Source organism: Antechinus flavipes, chromosome 1, assembly GCF_016432865.1.
Source record: "Antechinus flavipes isolate AdamAnt ecotype Samford, QLD, Australia chromosome 1, AdamAnt_v2, whole genome shotgun sequence".
NCBI classification, from domain to species: domain Eukaryota; kingdom Metazoa; phylum Chordata; class Mammalia; order Dasyuromorphia; family Dasyuridae; genus Antechinus; species Antechinus flavipes.
In genome coordinates this window covers 55513991-55537704 of record NC_067398.1, presented here as the reverse complement: position 1 = coordinate 55537704, position 23714 = coordinate 55513991, and the positions used below count along the sequence as shown (strand labels likewise).

The 23714-nt window shown below is 35.2% G+C and overlaps 1 protein-coding gene and 1 long non-coding RNA gene across 3 annotated transcripts in view; one reads left to right on the top strand and one right to left on the bottom strand.

The window, feature by feature from the left end:
* The window catches only part of LOC127552718 (uncharacterized), a 56890-nt gene that overhangs the window by 16955 nt on the left and 16221 nt on the right, over positions 1-23714 (top strand). The window contains exon 2 of one of the 2 annotated variants that reach the window (XR_007951568.1): positions 11351-11461. The exons of the other annotated variant lie outside the window; for it this stretch is intronic. This is a non-coding gene — a long non-coding RNA (uncharacterized LOC127552718). The remainder of the gene's footprint in view (positions 1-11350; positions 11462-23714) is intronic. 2 annotated transcript variants of the gene reach the window in all.
* Positions 20292-23714, bottom strand: part of ALDH1L1 (aldehyde dehydrogenase 1 family member L1) — a 74177-nt gene continuing 70754 nt past the window's right edge. The window contains exon 23 of the mRNA XM_051983047.1: positions 20292-21956. Coding sequence (XP_051839007.1) covers positions 21901-21956 — 56 coding nt within the window. The 3' untranslated portion in view covers positions 20292-21900. The remainder of the gene's footprint in view (positions 21957-23714) is intronic.

Below are 23714 nucleotides of genomic sequence, written 5' to 3'. Positions count from 1 at the left end.
TTTCTATTTCACCTTCTCCAACTAAGAACCTCGGTAGGGGAACTTCTGTCTTCCCTGTGCTAGCTTTCTTCCTGGGAACCACAGTAGTGGGAGTCACAGCCTCCTTTCTCCTAGCAGAATGCCTGCACCAAAGTATAAGCACGAATTCATTCAGTAATATTTAATAAGCATACCTTATATGCTGCGGGGAGAGAGAGAGAGAGAGAGAGAGAGAGAGAGAGAGAGAGAGAGAGAGAGAGAGAGAGAGAGAGAGAGAGAGAATCCTGCCCTCCAGGAGCTTACCATGTAAAGGTTAAACATAGATTAGGCCATAGCTCTGTCCTTGAAGAAATAAAAACTACCCGGGTAATGTAAAAGATTGCTCAGAGATTAGTGGAAAATGTGAGAGGGCCAAAATAACATTACATTATGAGGTCAAGGTACAGTGTGTTCATCTGTGACTGATCAGATGCTGTAATTCTGCTTTGCCCATAGATCCACAGCGCCTTCTTTGATTTGGGTACACCATGTTTGTTGGATAGTTCTGTGCCACTGTCTCTCATGTCCAGCAATCGATTCCAAAATTCTTCAGAGAGACTTTGAAAGTGTCCTTGTATTGCTTCTTCTGATTCCATGTGAACATTTGCCTTGTGGAAGTTTTCTGTAAAATAATCTTTTAGGCAAATGTTAAGTTTGAGCTTGGAATAATGTGGCCAGCTCATGGGAGCTGCACCTTTTACAGTAAAGTTTGAATGATTGGCAGTTTACCTTAATGTCCCATACCTTAACTTGCCAGATGATCTTTAGAATCTTCCTAAACAATTAAAATGGAAATGATTCAGTTTCGTGTCATGGCCCTGATAAACTGTCCAGGTTTCATAGACATATAACCTTATGATCCCCTCAAACTGCCATTCTATATCTCTTCCATTTTCAGTCAAACCCTAGGGAAAACTAAACCAGATCAAATCAAAACTGGCCACATTTGCTGCCTCTGCTTTTCCTCTAACTTGAATACTTTGCAAATTGGTGGCTCCTCATTGCCTACTAATTCAAATTCAGCCTACATGGGTATTCAAGATCGTTTATATTCAAATGAACATTTCTTTAGCCCTTTTTTCTAAATCTCCAGTTGCATATAGGATCTCTGTCTGTCTCTCTGTCTCTGTCTCTGTCTGTCTTTGTCTCTCGCTGTCTGTCTGTCTGTCTCTGTCTCTCTGTCTGTCTATCTCTGTCTCTCTATGTCTGTCTCTTTCTCTCTCTCTCTGTCTCTGTGTCTCTGTCTGTCTGTCTCTGTCTCTGTCTCTTTAACTGTCTCTGTCGTTTTTCTTTCTCTCCCCCTTTTTCTCCCAGTGATCACTTACCTTCATCATGTCTAAAGCCAAGATGACTATATTTACCACCAAATCTGTCTTTGTTGGTAGCATCCCCATTTACTTAGCTACCTACACCCCAAACTTCAACATGAGTTTTGACTCTTCCCCTTTCCTTTACCTCAGAAGACTAATGAACTGCCAGATTTTATTAATTCTATTTCTGTCACACCAGTCGTTTCCTTTCTCTTCCTATTACCACTGCCAAATACTTGGCTTCATCACCAACTATAGCATTCTAGTAATGTTTATTTCTTCTTCTTCTTCTTTTTCTTCTTCTTCTTCTTCTTCTTCTTCTTCTTCTTCTTCTTCTTCTTCTTCTTCTTCTTCTTCTTCTTTTCCTCTTTCTCCTCCTCCTCCTCCTCTTCCTTTTTCTTCTTCTTCTTCTTCTCCTCTTCTTTCTCCTCCTCCTCCTCCTTCTCCTTTTCCTCCTCCTCTTCCTCTTTCATTTTCTTCTTCTAGTGTTAACTAACATGAACATATTGGGATTAAATAACATAATTATTGAGAGAATACAAACTGTATGTAACTAGAGGCAGTATGGTTCAATAGAAAGATCAATAAATTTGGAGTCAGAGGGCAAAGGTTCAAAAGCCATCCTTACTACTTGTGACTTATGTAACTTTAGACAAGTTACTTAAATTGTCTGGGCCTCAGCTTTCTCATCTGTAAGATGAAAAGGTTGGATTAGGTCATTTCTATGGTCCCCTCCAGTTCTAAATCTATGTTTCTATGGATAGTTTTATCTACCAATGATTATTATTATTGTAGGTTCAGCATTGATGAATAAATAGGGATAGAGACCTATGATTTCACTGGTATAGGGAATTCCTTGAGTGAAAAAACTCTCAACCAAAACAGGTCAGGGCCTTCTCTCCAAATTGAGAGCAGTTCCAAATACTGAGAAATACAAAGGATTGTTCAAGGTCACATAATCAGGGTAGGTCAGGAATGGGGACTTGAACCTAGGTCATCTCAGATCTGAGGCTGCAATCTTTTTACTATGTCATCCTGCCTGTTAGACTACTCTCCTAAAATATATTCATCTATCTCTTCTGCATTTTATTTGGCTAAGTATTTAAACTGATCTTCCTATTTTCTTTATTGTTGTTTTGTTAATCCTCCCATAAGTACTTGCATTTTCCTCACAAGTATTTTTTTTTTAATTAACCTGTCCTTCCAATACTACCTCCTATTCTCACTAATTGAGTGATTGTCAATAACTTGGATTTTTTTTCTTTTGAAAATTAGTTACAAGACACTGCTGTCTGTAAAAAGAATGCTCTTCTAAAATATATCCATTGACACTAACACATTGTTGTAAAATTGTAAACTTATCCAGCTATTCTGGAGAACAATTTGGAACTATGCCCAAAGGGCTTTCAAATTGTGCATACTCTTTGATCCAGCAGTGTCTCTAGTGGACCTGGATCCCAAAGAAATCTTAAAGGAGGGAAAGGGACCCACATGTGCAAAAATGTTTATGACAGCCCTTTTTGTAGTGGCAAGAAATGGAAACTGAGTGGATGCCCATCAGTTGGAGAATGGCTGAATAAATTATGGCATGTGAATGTTATGGAATATTATTGTTCTGTAAGAAACCATCAGCAAAATGATTTCAGAGAGGCCTGGAGGGACTTATATGAACTGATGTTAAGTGAAATGAGCAGAACCAGAAGATCATTATACACAGCAACAACAAGATTATGATCAACTCTGATGGATGTAGCTCTTTTCAACAATGAGAAAGTTCAAGACAATTCCTTTTGTTTTAAAGCTTTTTATTTTCAAAACATATGCATGGATAATTTTTCAAAATTGCCTTGTGTTTCAGATTTTTTTCCTCCTTCCCTCCATCCCCTTCCCTAGATGGCAAGCAATCCAATATATGTTATACATATTAAAATATATGTTAAATCCAATATGTGTAAACATTTATACAATTTTTTTGCTGCACAAGAAAAATCAGATCAAAAAAGAAAGAAAATGAGTAAGAAAACTAAATTCAAATGAATAACAACAAAAAGAGTGAGAATTTTATGTTGTGATCCACATTCAGTTCCCATAGTCCTCTCTCTGGGTGTAGATGGCTCTCTTCATCACAAGATCATTGGAACTGGCATCAATCATCTCATTGTTGGAAAGAGTCATGTTCATCAGAATTGATTGTCGTATAATATTGATGTTGTCGTATACAATGATCTCCTAGCTCTTCTCATTTCACTCAGCATCAGTTCATGTAAGTCTCTCCAGGCCCTTTTAAAATCATCTTCCTGGTCGTTTCTTATAGAACAATAATATTCCATAACATTTCTATACCATAACTTATACAGCATTCCCCAACTGATGGGTATCCACTCAGTTTCTAGTTTCTTGCCACTATGGAAAGGGTTCAGGCCAGTTCTAATAGACTTGTGATGAAGAGAGCCATCTGCACCCAAAGAGAGGACTATGGGGACTGAGTATGCATCACAAGACAGCATTTTCACCTTTTTTGTTGTTTGCTTGCTTTTTGTTTTCTTTCTCATTTTTTTCCTTTTTGATCTGACTTTTCTTGTGCAGTGTAATAAATGTGGAAATATATATAGAAAAATTGCACATGTTTAATATTTATTGAATTACTTGTTGTCTAAGGTAGGAAGCAAGAAAAAAAATTGGAACACAAGGTTTTGCAAGGGTGAATATTGAAAACTATCTTTGCAAATGTTTTGAAAATAAAAAGCTATTATTTTAAAAAAAGTATCCATTAAGCACATCTATATTTGATTTATTAAGCATTAAACTTGTTTTTCCCATTTTTTAAAAGGCACATTAAAGATTTGGGCAAAAGCCTTATAAATAAGATTGAATTATGGGAGTTGGAGCTAGAGGAGATTTGAGTAATAATTTCATCAGACCCTCTAATTTTACAAATTAGAAAACTGAGACTTCTTGAGCCACAGTAACTTGTCCAGAATCACAAATGTTGCAAATGCTAGAATCAGGGATGCATTGATAATTTTTGTGTGTTTACAACAAATTTATCTTTTGCATAGAAATGAACTTTCACAGCCTACTATATGGAAGCTGTTGTTTAGTTACAGCCTGACTCTTTATAGCACCATTGAGGGTTTTCTTAGCAGATACTAAAGTGGTGTACCATTTCCTACCATCTTTTACAGATGAGAAAACTGAGGCAAATAATGACTTGTCCAGGATCATACAACTAATAAGTGCCTGAGGCCAAATTTGAACTCACAGAGATGAATCTTCCAGACTCCAGGTCCAGTAGTCTATCCATTGTGCTACCTAACTGCCTCATGGAAGAATCAAACACTAATTCCTACACTGATGTCAGTCTTAATACGGTCTTAATACAACTAATAGTCAATGTCTTTTACCACTGGAGCATCTTGAGGTTCTCACCATCTTGAGGATCATAGATCCCTTGGAGTACTGGAGTTTTTAAAGTACCTATTATGTGCTAGACACTACTAGGAATATAAAGACAAAAATCATGCTGTAATTGGCTAAAAGAAGCTTACATTCTTCTGGGAGAAAACAATATCTATTCAGCTAGCTAGCTACAAAATATTTGCAGAGTAAATACAATATCATTTGTGGGACAGAATGTTGTCAATCTGGGAGATCAGTGAAAGCCTCCACTAGGAAATGGCATCTGAGTTGCATTTTGTAGAGGATGGAGAGAGAACTATCATATTTTAGGCATGAGAATAGCTTCTTTAGAAAAGGGAGACGGAATATTGTGTATGGGAGATAGATTGTAAATGCATTTTCTTGGAATGTAAGGTATGTGAAGGAGAGTTGGTTTGGAGCTGGATTAATAAAAGGGCCTAAAAAAGCTTAACAGTAGTTTATACAGTAAGCCCCCAAAGACTTAGTGCTGGTTTAATTGCTTAAAACAGCACTAATATTTTTGTCTTTTACTGTAGAAACAATAATCAGACTAACCCTTTAGGAATATAAGTTATTAGTTTTCTCATTCTTTTCCTCTTCTCCTTTCCTTTGACCACTCCCATATTCCTCCCCTACCCTTTTACCCCCACAGGTGAGAGGAGAATTCTAAGGACATATTAGAAAAGGAAAGTCAATCAGGAATGCAGCTGTGTATGAATTTCCCCAACTTCCTGTCTGATTTCAACAATACCATTGGCTGACAATGGGAGCTAAAACAATTTGTTAAGCACAATTTAGCATTTCTTTAGATGTAAATAGAAAAACCTTAGAAGTTATTATTCTGATTATTTATAGTCCAATGTCTAGATATTCCTGAAATTGTAAAAGAAAAAAGGTCAAACAGATCTGACAAATCAGGGTCATGAAATGGTATGGAAAGACGCACATTTACCTCACATTTAGTGGAAAGATTATCTGGAGTCAGGTCTTGTTTTGAAATCTTGGCTCTGTTTCCGATTAGATATGTGACTTTAGGCTAGTCAGTTTCCTCCTTTGTGAAATAAAGTATTTGCATGAGATAATCTCCAAGGTTCCTTCTAGTCTGAAATTTTATTATCCTGTGGAGCACAAGATGTGGAATTATTTTCGGAACCCTGACTTGTGCTGGCAGATGGGGTCTCAAGTGCTCAGCTCCTAATTATCCCTTCAGTCTAGAAGCAGCTCTGGGGGTGGTATTTTCTTGTTCTCTAGTTCATAAATGTGCCCTCCTCTCTGAGTACGAGTGATATCTATTAGCCTGATTTAAATCATTTTTAGAAATGGATATTTACTATTACTATAGTTAGTTATCTCTCCCATCTCCCCCCCAAGCTTGTAACATATGGAATCCAGGGGAAAGTGGGTACAAGGTTGGAGTACTTTATGGCAAAGGGATGATTCAAAGCTTTCTCCTTGCTGGATGCCCTTTCTCTCCTTTGTGGGCATCTTATGAAATTCCCTTTACATATGGCATGGCTTCTGTCAGACCCCTTATTGAGTTGTGAAGATGCCCTTTTTCAGTGTCTCATATGTCCCTGATTCTGTTCTGATACAGTCACTGATGCAAGCTACTGTTGTTCCAAGGTGCTGATGCTGATGCTAAAAAGTCTAATTCTCTTGCCTTCTGAAGTTTATGAAATATATGAGGGATGCAGAGGGAGGTAAGGGTGAAACTTTCTGCTACTTTCCCATGCATCCTTCCTCCCAAATGATTTATCTTAGGGGCTTGGCCAGAAGGCTTCTCACCCACATACATATGATAGAATCCTGGTTTTCATGTACTGTCCTACTATGTTATAGAATGTTATCATTCTCCTCAGTGGATCCAAATAATCTTATTTGGTGTCATTTTATAAAATCCAATAATCATTCAGCACAGTTCCTATTGCATAGTAGATGCTTAACAAATGTTTATTGACTGACTGATTCACTGACTCCTTCCAAATTGATCAAGAAAATTGTCCTCTACCTTGTATAAAACCTTTGATTAATTCATTAAGGAACTTTAGGCCATATTTGTACCTAGCTCACACCTTTGATTCGAGCCATGCAACTGATATATATATTCTTACTTATATAAAAAAAAGAAGGCTTAAATGGGGTGCAAGGATTAATTCAATCAACACCCCCCTACAAGACTTATAGTCTCAAATCATCACATTATCTTTGGCTTTTTAAATTTTAAATAAAAGAACAATAAACTTTTAAGGGTTTGGGGGGGGGGTTTGGGTGAAGGTGGTGGGGAAGAGGCATTTTACTCTGTGGATGATTTATTTTCATTAGTTTAAGACTTATAGGAACTTGGTTACTTATTAACTCCTGGAGTTCAGTTTAGTCTTCTGTAAAATGGACTTAAGGCTTTTCCTATAAGCCTCACCTAGTTATTGTGAGATAACCGAGGCCTCAGTGACTCCCTAATGCCTATTGATCAAATTAATTATGTAAATCCTTATTCCTTGCCTTTATTAAATCTTTTATCATCTCTTAAATCATCATTATTTTTTTAAAATTCCAGCCCTTCCTCAAAACCCAAACTTTTTTTCTTTTTACCAGTTTAATGAAACTTTTACTAAGCAATCACTGTATGCAAGACACTATGTTGGATTAAATTATGAGAGAAGTATAGCATTTAGATGCCACATTCAAGGCCCTCCCAGAATTTATATTCTAGTAGGAGGAGATAGAACATAGAAAATATTTATGAAAAATAGTGCATGAATTGCAAGCTACTTAAGTGCTATTGCCCCAGACTGGGGCAGGAGGACCTAACATTAACAAGGGCCCATGTTAGATGACATCGATGGAATCATTAATGGCTAGTATTGATATAGCATTATAAGGATTTTAATACACTTTAGATGTTATTTCAGTTGATCTTTATAACAGTTATGTGCAGTAGGTGTTATTATTACCCCAATTTTACAAATGAGGAAACTAAAGCTGAGAGAAAGTAAGTGACATACAGATTCACACAATTCACAAATATCTAAACCAGGATTTGAATTCATGTCTTCCTGATTCCAAATCTAGGACTTTAGTACTTATTATACAGCCTAATTCTCCTAATTTGGGTAGGGAGCAGGGAGGGACATGGATTTGAGAGAGAGATCCTAGTTTTAGAATTGGTAGGACTTTTCCCATTAACTGAATATAGGAGTAAGAAGAACCAAAGCTAATAGCCAAAGTTTTGAAGATTGTAACCCAGACCAATGGTGCTGCTGCTGTTGGAGACACAGTCAACTGAAGCAGACTTTTTGGGAAAATATAATAAATTCCTATTATCTCTGTGCTTTAGTATTTCCCTATATTTCCCTGATTGTTCCCCCAAACATAAGTTGTGGGATCAAGGACAAAGAAGTAAGGATATTTCATCTCACAGAGAAGAAGAATTCACATCTACATCTGACAGCTACAAAAAACCCTCATTTTCTCTTAGTTGTTTCCTTCTCAAGATTATTTCTCTTCAATGTGATCATAGATTTAGAAGTTGGAGAAGACTTAAATATTCTCTCATCCAGTGTTCTCATTTTACAGTTGAAAAACACTGAGACCAGTGATATTTGTCCAAGTGATGAGACCAAGTGATATTCACTCAAGTCAGAAGCAGAAGAGCTGAGATGCTACCCAGAGTCCTTAGATTCTCTATTGCTCCATCTAGGAATATTATTTACACTAATTTTGGAAGAACTCATTACCTGTGTTCATTTTCACCAGTTCATCAACAATGCATATGTTTTTCTGAGGGTCAAAAAGTCCTTCTTTTCCTTAGGGCAAGTTTCTTTTTCATGTCAAAAAAATGTTATGTCAAACAATAATATGAATGAATGGATCTTGATGCTCGTTGGAATCATAGATATGTGGCTATCAGGAATATCAGAAACCATGTAATCCAATCTCTCTCATATTATGAAGAGATTGAACCTCAGATAGATAAAGGGATCTGTCCAAAGTCATATAGGTAGCAAATAGCATTGAGAGGATTTGAATTCAGGTCCTCAAAGCAATGTTTTTTTCTCCTTTATAACTCTACTTTCTTCACCTTTGAGTACTCTTCAGGAAGAATGCTTCTAGTCCTTCCTGGATTATTTCAGTAGGCATTTAGTCATTAATATTGCTCTTATAAACCAACTCTTCAAACAGAAGATGCCATTGTATGCCCTGAAATTTCTGATAGTAAAATCTTAGAAACTATATGTAACTAGGGTGCCTCAAGGGACATCTACAAAGCTTCAGCTGCACAAATGATGCCAGAAAGCACCAAAAAGTCATTGTGGGAGGGATTGAAATGAGCTTAGAGGGAAGTTATAGGTGACTGGGTAAAGAAAAAAAAATAGCCATTAGCGCAGAAGGTCGGTATTTTACTGTGAGAAGATTAAAACAGTGAGAGGGTATTTAGCAGCCAGAATCATTCACAGACACCAAGCAGTTATTAAATATCTACTATGTGCTAAGTAAATTTCAATCTGAGAGTATAAAGACAAAAATTGATATAGTCCCTACCTTTGAAGAATTTACATTCTTTTGGAAGTAGAAGGTAACTTAGGATCTTGACTAATCAATCAACATTTATTAAGTACCTGCAGTGTTCCAGACACTGGACAATCTATCCAAGCTGGGACCAGAGTTGAAGAGCAATGTGGAAAGCAAGCTGTTTTTTGTGTCAATGACTATTTTTTCTTTCTTTTCTTTTCCTTCCTCCCTTCCTTCCTTCCTTCCTTCCTTCCTTCCTTCCTTCCTTCCTTCCTTCCTTCCTTTCTTTCTTTCTTTCTTTCTTTCTTTCTTTCTTTCTTTCTTTCTTTCTTTCTCTCTCTTTCTTTCTTTCTCTCTTCTTTCTTTCTTTCTTTCTTTCTCTCTTTCTCTCTTTCTTTCTTTCTTTCTTTCTTTTTTTTCTTTTCTTTCTCTTTCTTTCTTTTCTTTCTTTCTTTCTTTCTCTCTTTCTCTCTTTCTTTCTTTCTTTCTTTTTTTTTTTTTTCTTTCTTTTTCTTTCTTTCTTTCTTTCTTTCTTTCTTTCTCTTTCTTCCTTCCTTCCTTCCTTCCTTCCTTCCTTCCTTCCTTCCTTCCTTCTTCCTTCCTTCTTCCTTCCTTCCTTCCTTCCTTCCTTCCTTCCTTCCTTCCTTCCTTTCTTTCTTCCTTCCTTCCTTCCTTCCTTCCTTCTATCCTTCCTTTCTTTCTTTCTTCCTTCCTTCCTTCCTTCCTTCCTTCCTTCCTTCCTTCTTTTCTTCCTTCCTTCCTTCCTTCCTTCCTTTCTTTCTTTCTTTCTTTCTTTCTTTCTTTCTTTCTTTTTTTCTTTCTTTCTTTCTTTCTTTCTTTCTTTCTTTCTTTCTTTCTTTTTGTCTTTCCTTTGGACAAGCTCCAATTGTGAGTGGAATTCTTCCTCACTCCTCAACTCCAGAGGTCATGTTTGGCTAGATTTCATATTTCTGTAGAAGGGACTTGTCAAGTGGACTAACCTGAAAGATTCACCTAGTTTTCCACTCTTCATTTCTCATACTATCTGGTATCTCCTGAGTTTCCATGGCAACACAGGACCAATTTGCTGCTGTGCAGGTAAGCTCCAGAGAGGATAATGAAACTCAGGAGATTTTAGATTGTATGCAGAAATGAGAACAGGGATATTGTTTCATAGATTGAAAAGGTTATCTTTGGCTAGGAGGATGGCTTAGGGAATCAGGAATAAATATTCTTGTTCTGCATCAGATAAGTCCCATATCCCTCACCTTCTGTGGGTGGTCTGAGAGTAGGAGAAATAAAGAGAGAGGAATAGTGGGAGAAAATAGAAGGCGAAACAGCAGAGTAATGGAATCCAAGGAAGCTTATGAAGACTTTGAAAATGATTGCACCTGTCATTTCAATGTGCAGAGACAGCATTTAGTTAAGGTTTTTAAGAAGTAGAAAGAGTAATTATTATTCAGTAATTATTATTCCTGGTGAATGTAAGACTAATGATAAACTTGTAATCTTTGGACAAAATTGATTTAGTAGAAGAGAGGGGACTAACCCAAATAATGGCACATGGAAAAGGACACAACTGCAGCTATCTTAAATTATAGACTTATAGTTCTTACAACTAAGAGAGGCTTCTTAATCTGAAGTCCATGAATTAAAAAAAAAAAAACACTTAAATATGATTAGTTCTCTAGTGACTTTGTTCAATTTATTTTATGCAAATAAACGTTTTATCCTGAGAAAGGATCCATAAGCTTTATTAGATTGCCAAAAAGGTCCAAAACACATAAAAAGGTTAAGAACCTCCAATCTAGTCCACTTTTCTGTTATATATGAAGCCACTGAGGTACGAAACAGGGGAGACTTGGATAAGATCCCAGAGCCTTTGCCAGTGATCAGGGAAAGCAGCTATCAAGAGCTATTGTGTCTCTATATTTCTTTCTCTTCCAGATATCATTTGGATTATGACTGATATTGGTGCTTGCTCTGGGGCATAGAGTCGCCTTACTATCAGTATACTTGTCCAGGTCTATCAAAGTAGTTTTCCACCTGAATTTTTTAAATACACATTTGTGCACAATAACCTTTGCTTCTGGTTTTTCCTTGTTTATTTTCAGGGACTGGAAATGACTCAATAGTTTTCAAAGTTTCATTTGCATCACTCTGTCTGTGGTGAACAGAATTGCTCAATGTGTAAATAATGGGGAATTAGACCACAGTTGATTCATGTGAGTATTCATTGTCCCACTGTCCATGTCAAACATGAGGAGAGTCAATAAGAATATTTTGATACTTAAATGGATGAAGCAGGGCAACTTTCCAGTTCCTTCCCAAGAATTCAATTCAACAAACAAGTTGTCTATCTTTCAATTTATTTATAACATTTTTTTTTTACATTTTGAATTCCAAATTCTCTCTCTTTAGTCCCTTTCTCACCCACTGAGAAGGCAAGAATATGATATCAATTATACATATAAAGTCATGCAAAACATTTCCATATTATTCAACAAACATCTTCTAAAATTTTTTAAAAACTGAGTTGCTGAACATGTGTAACCTATATCAAATTATTGATTGGAGGGTGGGGGAAGATGGGGGGGGTGATAGAATTTTGAATTCAAAATATTAAAAAATAATAAACAAATGTTAAAAATATTTCAACATATAATTGGGGAAAAATAAAAAAAAAACAAAGTTGTTGTTGTTCATTTGTGCCTGACTGTTTGGGACCCCATTTGATGTTTTCTTGGCAAAGATAGCAGAGTTGTTCGGTATTAACTTCTCCAGCTCATTAAAAAGTTTTAAAAAATATTTTTATTTAAAATTTTCTATCCAAATTCTAGCCCTCCCTCTCCTCCTCTTCCCTGAGACAGTAAACAATCAGATATAAGTTATACATATGCAGTTATATAAGATATTTCCATAGAGTCATTTTATATAAGAAAAATGAAAGAAAATGAAAAATAGTATTGTTCAGTGTATATTCAATCAACATTAGTTCTTTGGAGGTAAATGTTGTTTGACTTTTGTTCTTGAAGAAGATCATAACATCAAGAAGGTGATATCATGACATGCAAATGAGTTGGATTTAAATGAAGGAGTGCTGTGTAAGGTCATCTACCTCACTTTCCCCTTCAGAGACATCTGGGTCCAGTGGCCTGATATAGATCAAAACTATTGGAGATAACCATGGATACAATGGGAGAAGTTGGCTATTTTAAGCTGAAGTCTTCAACAGTCTCAGTTTGACTGAAGCTGCACCCGGTCAGTAATTAGGGTTAGGTGGCCATTGAGGCAAAGAATCTCCTCTTTCACCTGGTTTTCCCCTGCCTCCTTCCCACCCCCCTAACCCCCCCCCAAAAAAAAAAAAAAACCTCTAAAAAATAAATAAATCTGGAAGGGGAAGATCCTTAGGGTTTCTGGCCAAAACAGAAATGATAGCTATTTACATTTAATCTGAGTTAATCAGGAGCCAAAAAATGACCAAATGGGGCTTGGTCCTAGGATCTATTAATGGTTAATAAGAATCAGATTGGTTTTGGTTTAAGGCCTTGTCCATAAGAAAGATATCTAGCTAAACTTCCCATGATGTTTCTATGATTCTAGATTCTATATATGATTCTGTGATTCTAAATATATCCTACTAGTCTTCCAGTTTTGCAACCACCTCAGAATCATCTTTAGCTCTTCACTTTCACTACACCCCCTCTCCCCGTTTCTGATTAATCAATAAACATTTATTAAGTGTCTACCATGTGCTAGACACTGTGTTAAGTGCTAGAGATGTAAAATGAGGCAAAAGGAAGTCTCTGCCAAGGAGCTTAAAGTCTGATGGGGAAGACAACATGCAAGCAAATATATACAAAGCAAGGTATGGACAGAATAAATAAGACATAATGAACAAGAGAAGGCATTAGAATTAAGAGGCAGATAATATGCTTGATCATTAGTCCTTTAGGATTTTCTTGGATCATTATATTGCTGAGAAGAGTCAATAATTCATAGGTTTTTATCAAATAACATGTGTATATAGACCCAACTGTATATTATATACTCCTGGTTCTGTTCACTTCCCTATTCACCAGTTCATGTAAGTCTTTCTAGGTTTTTCTAAAATCATCTTGTTTGTCATTTCTTTTAGCATAATAACATTCCATTACAATCATATATCACAGCTTGTTTAGTCATGCCCCAATTGATGGGCATCTTTTTGATTTCCAAGTCTTAGTCATACAAAAAGATCAGCTATAAATATTTTTGTATAAATAGGTTCTTTTCCTTTTTTTGGATATCTGGGATATAAACCTAATATTGTTGAATCAAAGCATATGCACAGTTTTATAACCCTTTGGGCATAGTTCCTAATTGTTCTCCAAAATGACTGAATCAGTTCACAACTCTGCCAAGAGTATATTAGTGTTCCATTTTTCCTACATTCCCTCCAATATCCAACATTTTATTTTTCAGTCGTATCATCCTCTAATAGATAGAAGGTGATACCTCAGAATAGTTTTAATTTGTATTTTTCTTATCAATAATGATTTACAGCATTTTTATGTGACTATAGCTTTGACTTCTTTATTTGAAAAATGCCTGTTTATTTGCCTGTTCATATCCTTCAAACATTTATCAATTTATCAAATTATAAATTTGATTCAGTTCTTTATATATTTGATAAATGAGGCCTTTGTATTTGTTGCAAATTCTACCCTGACCCTGTTTTCAGGTTTCCTTGTAATTTTAGTTGCATTAGTTTTGTTTGTGCAAAAACTTTTTAGTTTTATATAGTCGGAATTATCTATTTTACATTTTGTAATGCTTTCTATATCTTCATTGGTTCCAGATACTTACCTTATCCATAAATCTGACAGATAAACTATTCCATGCTTTCTTAATTTGCTTATGGTATAACTTTTTATGTATAAATCATGCACCCATTTTAATTTTTTCTAGGTATATGGTATGAGATATTGGTCTATACCTAGTTTCTGCCATCTTGTTTTCCAGTTTTCTCAGAAGTTTTTGTCAAATAATGAGTTTTTATTCAAGGCTTGGATCTTTGGATTTATCATATATTATTGTAGATATTATACTATATCAATGATATATACTATATATTATATAATACATATTATATATGCTATATGATATGCTGTCATATAGAATACTATATATATTACATATAATATAAACTATATCATATATAACTATTATATTACTATGATGTAATTTGTAGCTAATCTAGTCCACTAATCCACCATTCCATTTCTTAGCCAGTACCAGATTGTTTTGGTAGTTACCACTTTGTAATAGAGTTTGAGATCTGATATAGCTAGACTATCTTCTTTTGCATTTTTTTCATTGATTCCTTTGATATCCTTGAGCTTTTGTTCTTCTAGATTCATTTTGTTATTATTTCTCTAGCTCTATAAAATGATGTTGTGATAGTGTGCTTGGTATGACACTGAATAAATAGATTCATTTTTATTATATTGGCTCAGTTTACCCATGAGCAATTAATATTTTTTAATTGTTTAGATGTGACTTTATTTGTGCAAAAAGTGATTTTTGGTTGTGTTCATATAGTTCCTGGGTTTGTCTCAGTAGCTGGACTTCCACATAATTTTATTATCTATAGTTATTTTAAAAAGAATTTCCTTTTCTATCTCTTGCTGCTGGATTTTGCTGATGACATTTGGGTTTATTTTGTACCTTGCAACTTTGCCAAAGTTGCTTATAATTTCAATTAGTTTTTAGTTGAATCTCTAGGATTTTCTAAGTATGCCATCATATTATCTGCTTATTTTAATTTCTTCAATTCCCTTTTCTTCTCTTATTCCTATAGTTAACATTTCTAGTATAATATTAAATAATAGAAATGATGATGGGGATTCTTGCTTTACCTCAGATTATTACAAATGTTTGCTGATGGTTTTAGATAAATACTATTTATAATTTTATGGTAAGCTCCATTTATTCCAATCCTTCTAGAATTTTTTAAAAATAGAAACGGGTGCTGTATTTTGTCAAAGGCTTTTTCTGCATCTGTTTAGATAATCATAGGATTTCTATTGGTATTGTTATTGATATGGTCAGTAATGCTTATAGTTTTCCTAAAATTGAACCAATTCCTGGTATAAATCTTACCTGGTCATAGTTTATTACTATGGTGATATATTGATGTAATCTCTTTGCTAGTTTTTTATTTAAACCTTTTGCAACAGTATTCATTAAGGAAATTGATCTATAATTTTCTTCCTTTGTTTTGGTTCTTCCTGGTTTGGGTATTAACATCATGTTTGTGTTGTGGAAAGATTTTGACAGGACTCCACTTATTTTTCTGAATAGTTTATATTGTTTTGGGATTAATTGTTCTTTAAATATTGGTAGAATTTGCTTGTGAATCCATTTGGTCCTGGGGATTTTTTCTTAGGAAGTTTATTGATGGCTTGTTTAATTTGTTTTTTCTAAGATTGAGTTATTTAACATTTTGTTTTTTTTTAATGTTAATCTGGATAATTTATATTTTTGTAAATATTCATCCACTTAGATTTCAAGTTTATTGGTAAATAATTGGTACATAATAAGTAATTCCTAACAATGGTCTTAATTTCCTCTTCATTGGTGGTGAGTTACCTCTTTCATTTTTGGTACTGAATATTCAATTTTCTTCTTTTCTTTTAAAAATTAAATTAACCAATGGTTTGTCTATTTTATTGGTATTTTCTTCTAGTTTTATTTATTAGTTCAGTGGTTTTCTTATTTTCTATTTTATTAATTTTTCCTTGATTTTTAAAGATTTCCAATATAATTTTTAATTGGGGATTGTAAATTTGGTCTTTTTCTAGGCTTTTTTTTTTTTAAGTTAGTTATGCAATTCAATTTCACTGATCTGCTTTTTCTCTATTTTCTTGAAGTAAGCAATCAGTAATATAAAAAATTTCCCTAAGTACCACTTTGGATGCATACCATAGATTTTGATATCTTGTCTCATTGTTATCATTTTCTTTAATGAAATTATTATTTATTTCTTTGATTTTTTTTCCTTGGCCCACTTTTTTTAGGATTAGATATTTATTTTCTAATTAATTTTAACCTTTCTTTACATTGCCCATTATTAAGTATAGTTTTCATTGCATTATGATCTGAAAAGGATGCATTTGCTATTTCTGTTTTTCTGCATTGGATTGTAAGGTTTTTAATGTCCTTGAATGTCCTAATGTATGATCAATTTTTTGTATAGATGCCATGTACTGCTGATTTCAAGACTAGCACTTGATCCATTGTGTCAGCCTTTCTTGCTAATATTAATTCTTATTGTTCTTATATTTGAAACATTAAGTCTGGAATAAGAGAACCTGACTTGGAATCTTTGATCTGCCATTTGCTAATCACATGATTTTAGCAAATCGCTTTGATTTTCTAGATGCTTGTTTTATAATTTGTTAAAGAGGGGTTATGAGTACTTGCCTTATTTACCTCCAAAGGCTTTGGTGAGGTACTACTAAAACAATGCACATAAAAATTTTTGTAGACTTCATTCTTCTTTCTTTTTTTTAAAAAAAACATCCAATTTTATTAATCTCCTTTGATTTTCAGGATTTCCAATGTGGTTTTTAATTGGGGATTTTTAATTTTTTGCCAGTTTTTTTTTTTTTTAGTTACATGACCAATTCATTGATCTGCTATTTCATTTTTTATTAATGTAAACAATTAGAGATATACATTTTCCTTTAAGTACCACTTTGGCTGCATCCCATAAATTTTGGTATCTTATCTCATTTAAAGAGCTATCTACACGCGAGTGATTATATTGACCTTCTTTTAAATGTTGAATAATCTTTGCCCATGTACAGCGTAGGTAGAGTTCTTCAATTTGAACACATTTGTATGACATAAATATCACGTAGTAGATAGGGAGGTGGCTTCAAAGTCAAGAAGAACTGGGTTCAAGTCTTACCTCTGAAACATACTATGTAATCTTAAATAAGGCACTTCATTATCTCATCCAGTGTTGTCCAACTCAAATAAAAATAATGGTTCACATCAGGAATCCTGCCTGCCTTACTCAGAAAGGCACATATTAACATTATTTATATTCTATTAACTTTTTATTATTTTATTAAATTATTATTATAATTAAATAATTTATAAATATAAATCTAAATTAATTGTTGTTGTATTTTTATTATTTCATCAGGTATTTCCCAATTTTATTTTAATCTAGTCTGGGCCTTACTCAGGAGTAGGTAGTTGCAGCTGACTGCCTCTGCTCTACACAGAAAGGAACTGGCAGAGCTAATTACTTTATCCGAGGAATTCCTCTACAGCAATGATATCACAGACCTAGCCACTATACCTTTAAGTGTAATAATAAATGTAATAAAGTATATTTTAATGACTATATTATGTAAGTATGGCTAATCTAGTGAACATAATTTTCTTTCTGACTTATAATGTTTCCTGACATCAAGATCAGAGTTTGAAGTATTTCATAAACTATATTAGGGAATACTTCTCAGAATAGGTGGGAATATTTTGTAAAATATGGACAGGATCAGGCCCTATTGGGATTGATCTCATTTTCTCCTATGGTTCTCTGGTCCTGGGGTTTTGTTTGGGGGCTTATTTTAACTTCTTCATATCCTAGAGAAGCATTTAGCTACTTTATGGGTCACTGGTCAGCTCTGGAGCAGTTGCATGGATCCAGAAAAGTGTTTTAGCAGTGGCTGGATGACCATCTGCTTGAATAAGGAGACAGGCTGGATTTTTAATAGTCCTTTCAGCTCTGTGATTCTGACATTCAAAAACAAAACAAAACAAAACAAACCCTCTGGTATTTCACATTTCATTGAATATGTCTATATATGTATACATATATGTGTATGCATATGTCCATGGAGCTTTTGAAAACTGAAAAATTTTATTTATTGTTATGGCATTACCTTTATTGATAATTTTTATTTTTATGTATTGGAAATGTCCTGATTCTGCCATTAATTCATTGTATGACATTGGGAAAATTCCATCTTTTCTTTTGGCCTTGGTTCCTCTATTTGTACAATGAGGATAGTCTACTTGGTACAATGAAAAGTGTGCTAGATTTGAATCAGAGAACTAGGGTTCAAAGGATACTTGTGATGCTTACTATTTGTGTTACTTGGGAAAGTGACTTTTCAATGAAGGCCTTTATTTCTCTTTCATGTAAAATGAGATTTTAACTCGATGACTTCTAAGGCCTTCTTTAGCTTTCTGTCTAGACCCTATGATTCTAAAAATAATAATTTATTAAGGATCAATAAAGGTCCTTCTGAGCAGCTATGGGACATCATAGTGCATAGAGCTCTAGACTTGGAGTCAAGAGAACTCTTCTTGAGTTCAAATTTAGCCTCAGACACTTTTTAGGCTGTGTGTCCCTGGACAAGTCACTTTACTCTGTCTAAGTTTTCTCATCTATAAAATGAGCTGGAAAGGAAATTGTAAGCCACTTCAGTATCTTTGCCAAGAAAATCCCAAAAGTTTTGGATCACAAAGAGTCAGAAGGGACTGAAAAGCAATTGAAAACAATAAGAAGCATCCTTTTAGCTTTGCCGTTTTCTGAGATTGTGAACTTTCAAAGTTGGTTTGGCTAAAGAATGATTTTCTTCACTTTTCCTAAGACCCAGTTTTTGTTTTTGATAATGTTGATTAGCTAGTTCCCTTTCTTGCCCTAGTTCCATTATTTCCCCCCCTGATTTGAGAATTGTTTTCATTTTTGATGATTTTATTGCTAAATCTACAAGTTGGAAGAAATGTTAACATTTTTGCTGAATAGTCTTTGTTTTTCCCTGTGTTTCTACCTGTTAAATGTATAACCATAAATGTGGGCTTATTTGTGTGTACATGAACACATAAGTTTGTGTGTAACACTTGACTTTGGGTGTATACATGCACATGATTGGTAGTTTGCTGTTGTTGTTAACTTAGAGACCATTCCTTACCAGAAATTCTTTCAGTGTCTTGTTTAATTGATGTCACTCAGTTGTTGTTTTAGCAACAATGATTACTGCTCCTATTTTTTCCTAATAAATTCTATTCCTGATCATTGTTACTGTGTTTGTGTATATATTTTATTTCCTATCCTAACTCTTCTACTTTGGTTTTACTCCTTAATCTACATTATTACTTAACTTTTCCCCTTCCCTCCCTCCACAATGGATTCCTCCCTTATCTCCCCAGCCCCCTTTTCTTTTCCTCTTTATCTTCATTCCCATTAATCTATACACTATATCCCCCTCCTGTTGATTTACACATTCTCCTATACTTCACTTCTCCTATTCCTCTCCCCTATTGTTTCTATATAGTTTTTGGACTCTTCTTGGTATATAGATATGTATTGTTCCCTCTTTAACCCATTTCTGATGTGAGTAGGTTTTTAACACTACTAGCACCCTTCCCCCATCTAATTCCTTCTTGCTCTCACACCTTGTTTGTACAGCATAGTTACTATTTTTGCTTTTTTCTAGATGGTTTTGCTTTCTAGAGTTATCTCTTACTCAATCTACTGGAGCTTCAGCTTGGCTAGAAATATGGCTCTTGTATATAGAAGAGGATTAGTTTAAGATATGAGAGGGGCTGAGATCAATGGACATTATTATAAAAAGATTTTTTAAAGATATAAGAACCATGAAGGTTTGCATCCAAAAAAACCAGGAGATATCTTGAATGTTTTATATATATTATATATATATAAAACCAATGTTCAAGATATAAATAATCTTCTTTTATGGAGTCTTTTTAAAAAATAAATTACTTATTTAGTATTTTATATTCCTCAAATTACATGTCAAAACAATTTTAACATTTGTTTTTAAAACTTTGTGTTCTGAATTTTCTCCCTTCCTTTCCCTCCCCCTTCCCGTATTGAAAAGGCAAGTAATTCCATATAGGTTACACATGTGTAGTCATGCAAAACAGTTCCATATTAGATATTTTGGGAAAGAAAAGATAGACCAACAACAGCAACAGCAACAACAAATTACCCAATCTTAAGAAAACAAAAAAAAAGTAATCAAAAGGTTGTGTCAATCTGTATTTAGCTGTATTTATCATTAGTTACCATTAGTTCTTTCTGTGGGGATAGATAACGTTTTTGTGAATAGGCTTCTTAAGAGAAGGTTGAGAGGATGAGTAATGAGATCGTGCCTAAAGAATCTGAGAGAAGATGACAGAGAGACAGAGAGAAAGAGAGAGACAGAGAGAAAGAGAGAGACACAGAGAGAGAGAGAGACAGACTCAGAGACAGAGAGAGAGAGATTTTCCAATCTGGAAAGATGGGGTCCCTAGCCTCTGGATTTAGAAATGTCACATAGATATGGATGATGACAACAAAAGACCGCAAAGTACTACATTTTCATTTCAGGTGGTTATTTTCTTGTGTTGAACAATGGATTGGCAAGATGTGCCTTTCCAGAAAGTTTTCAGTGATTCCTTCAGTCTACCCTCCTCTTTTCTTCTCTTGATTACATGGAGCACTTAAGTTTTGATCCACACAACTTACTATTTTGGTTATCCTCTAGTTGTTTCTCAAGTATTAATCTTGTCTTTCCATCTTTATTATAAGTTTCCTGAGGGCAGAGTTCATATATTCTCCTTCTTCTGTATTTCCTTTAGTGCTTCAAATGATGTTGGGCACATAGTAAATATTCAAAAATGACTTCTTGGTTAATTAATTTTTGCAAGGATTTCTAGGAAGGCCGAATGACATAGCAGAAAAAGAGGTAGTATGTGAGCAGAAGATGCGGCTTTAAGTTTCAATTGGAATAACCTCCCATTGCATGACCCTTCCCTTTTTTAAGCCTCAATCTCCTCATCTACAGATTAAGAAGGTTGGAATAGGTAATCTTTAAGGTCTCTAAAATAGAGGCCATTTAATGTTCTATGTTTTAAGGTCCTCCAGTTCTGACATAGTATACACTGCAAATAGTTTTATTAAATCATTGCTCAGAATATGGTTAGAGAAAACCTAGAAAATCAGGAGTAGGGATATGGAAACTATGCCATAGAGACTTCCAGCTCTGGCAGTCCATACTTTAGAGTTTCTTCCATCTCCCATTTTCTGTTTTAAGGGTTCTTCTATCTCCCATATTTTATATTTATAGGGTTCTTCCAGCTCTAATCCTTTCAATTTCAGCACTCCAATTCTGTGATTGCTTCTGTGGGACCATTAGCCTCCATGTGAATACCAGTGGAAAGCATACACCCAATATGTTTTTGCCCTTCACATCCAAATGTTCATTAGTGATGAGTATTGTTAGTTGGCTGGTCTCTTTGAAGGCAGGATGCTCCTGGGGTAGAAAGAGGCTAGTTTCTTTTTAACCTTCATCCCAATCAAGAGAAAGGGCCAGGTAGTCCTTCAATTTCCAACAAGTTATTAGTTTGTCCCCTGAACTTGGGCAGGATTCTGTGTGGAAGGTGGGTTGTGTTTCTCCAGTAGAAAGGAAAGACCCAGGATAGGGAGAAATGAGGTAAGGAGGATTTCACATTATGTAGGTGACTGAAAGCCTTTCTTCTTTGTCTTCTCCTCCAAGGGAACTCTGACCCGGCTCTCACATTAGGAAGAATGGGAGAGAAGGGGAAGGCAGGGGATTCACTCACTGCTGGATCTGCCTCACTTTGAGTTTCTTTTTCAGTATTCAAAAGTGACTGTCTTGATCTTCAGGTATTCATTGAGAGCTGCCTCACCTGCAAGAAAACATGCACAAGTCAGAAGGAACCTTAGAGGACATCTGGTTTAACTCTCATTTTATGGAGCAAGAAACTGAGGCTCAGAAAGAAAATACCTTACCCAAGGTCCCTGAGCAGTAGTATGTTCCTTTGAGTCCACCTGCAGAACTCTTCCCAATTTACCTTTCTCTCCCCTTCTCTCCCTGACTCTCTGTCTCTGTCTCTCTGTTTCTCTGTCTCTTTGTCTCTCTGCCTCTTTCTCTCTGTCTTCCTATCTGTCTTTGTCTATCTCTGTGTCTCCTTCCTTCTCCCTCCTTTCCTCCATCTCTCTCTATCTGTCTCTTTTGCCTTCTTGCCCTCTCATCTCTTACTCAGGTGATACTAAACTCCGGGTCAGGAAGAGAGTTCTTCTTTAATAGCCACCTTAGGCAACACCTTAGGATTCTTCCCACTTCTACTTTCAACTGCTCCCCTCCAAACTACTTTGTATTTAATTACATAAGACATATGTGCATTTACTAATTTTGTATTTATATTGTATATGTGTGTATACACATTTGGGAATAAACATGGTTTCATTCTTTGTATATTAAGTGCCTAGGACAATATAGGTGCTTAATAAAAGCTTATTAGTTGGTTACACGGTACTAGGGCTGAATAACAATAGTTACATAACTTAGTAAATACAAAGGGTGAGTGTGTGTATATTTGTGTGTGGGTGTAGGTATGTGTGTGTGTCTATGTATAAAAGGAGGTAGGAAAAGAGAAAGACAGACCAACAGAGGAAGGGAAGAACAGAGGAAGGAAGGCAGAGGGAAAGAGAGAGAGAGAGAGACAGAGAGACAGAGAGACAGACAGAGAGAGAATGGGAAAGAAGTGGAGAGGAGAGGAGAGAAGAGAGATAGAAAGAGAGAGAGAAGGAAAGGGAAGAGAGAGAGAGATCAAGGAAGGCTTCACTAATGAGGTGACCCTTGGAGGGAGGCCAGGCCAGTCTGGACTTCTTTTTCAGTCCAGGACAATCAGAGGTTGGCCCAAATGGCCTCCAGAGTCCTAGTTCTGCTGTTCTTTCCTCACCTCTAACAACCACCAGAAGTGGTGATTTTCCTTATCTCTGCTTCATTGAATAACCACTGAGAACAGGGCTATGGGCCTGGCTCTCAGAAAAATTATGAAAATGGGCAGTTTGGGTTTTCTTCAGAGATAATTGATATTTCCAAATGGTTTACAGTTTATAGAGCCCTTGCCTAACAATAACCTGGGGAAATATGAATCCACTTTATGGATGAGCAAAATGAATCCCAAGTGAATTGGAACTCTCACTGTAGGTCATACAGCCAGTAAATGTTTGAGCTGGTTCTCGGCCCCGGGCCTCCCCAGCCAGACCAGTGCTGTCTCACCACACATCATGCAGCCTGTGATATCTTCTCACTGTGCTCCTATCTGACTATCTGTGTCTTCCCTTGGAGCAGCAAGAGAGTAGAATCAGGAGATCTGGATTCAAATGCTATGTCTAACATTTACTAGCTTTAAGACCTTGGATTAGTCATTTGACCTCTCGGAGCCTCAGTTTATTCCAAAATAGGCACCATAATACCTCCTCATGCTCTATCTTGTTGTAAAGAATGGATTTATAAGAGCTAAAAGTGATATATGGGAATTATTATTATGATTATAGGACATATGATGTCCTATACGATGATACAATGATAAAGCTTTGGGCCTAAAGTCAAGAAGACTCATCTTTGTGATTTCAGATACTGTTTTATACTTCTTAGC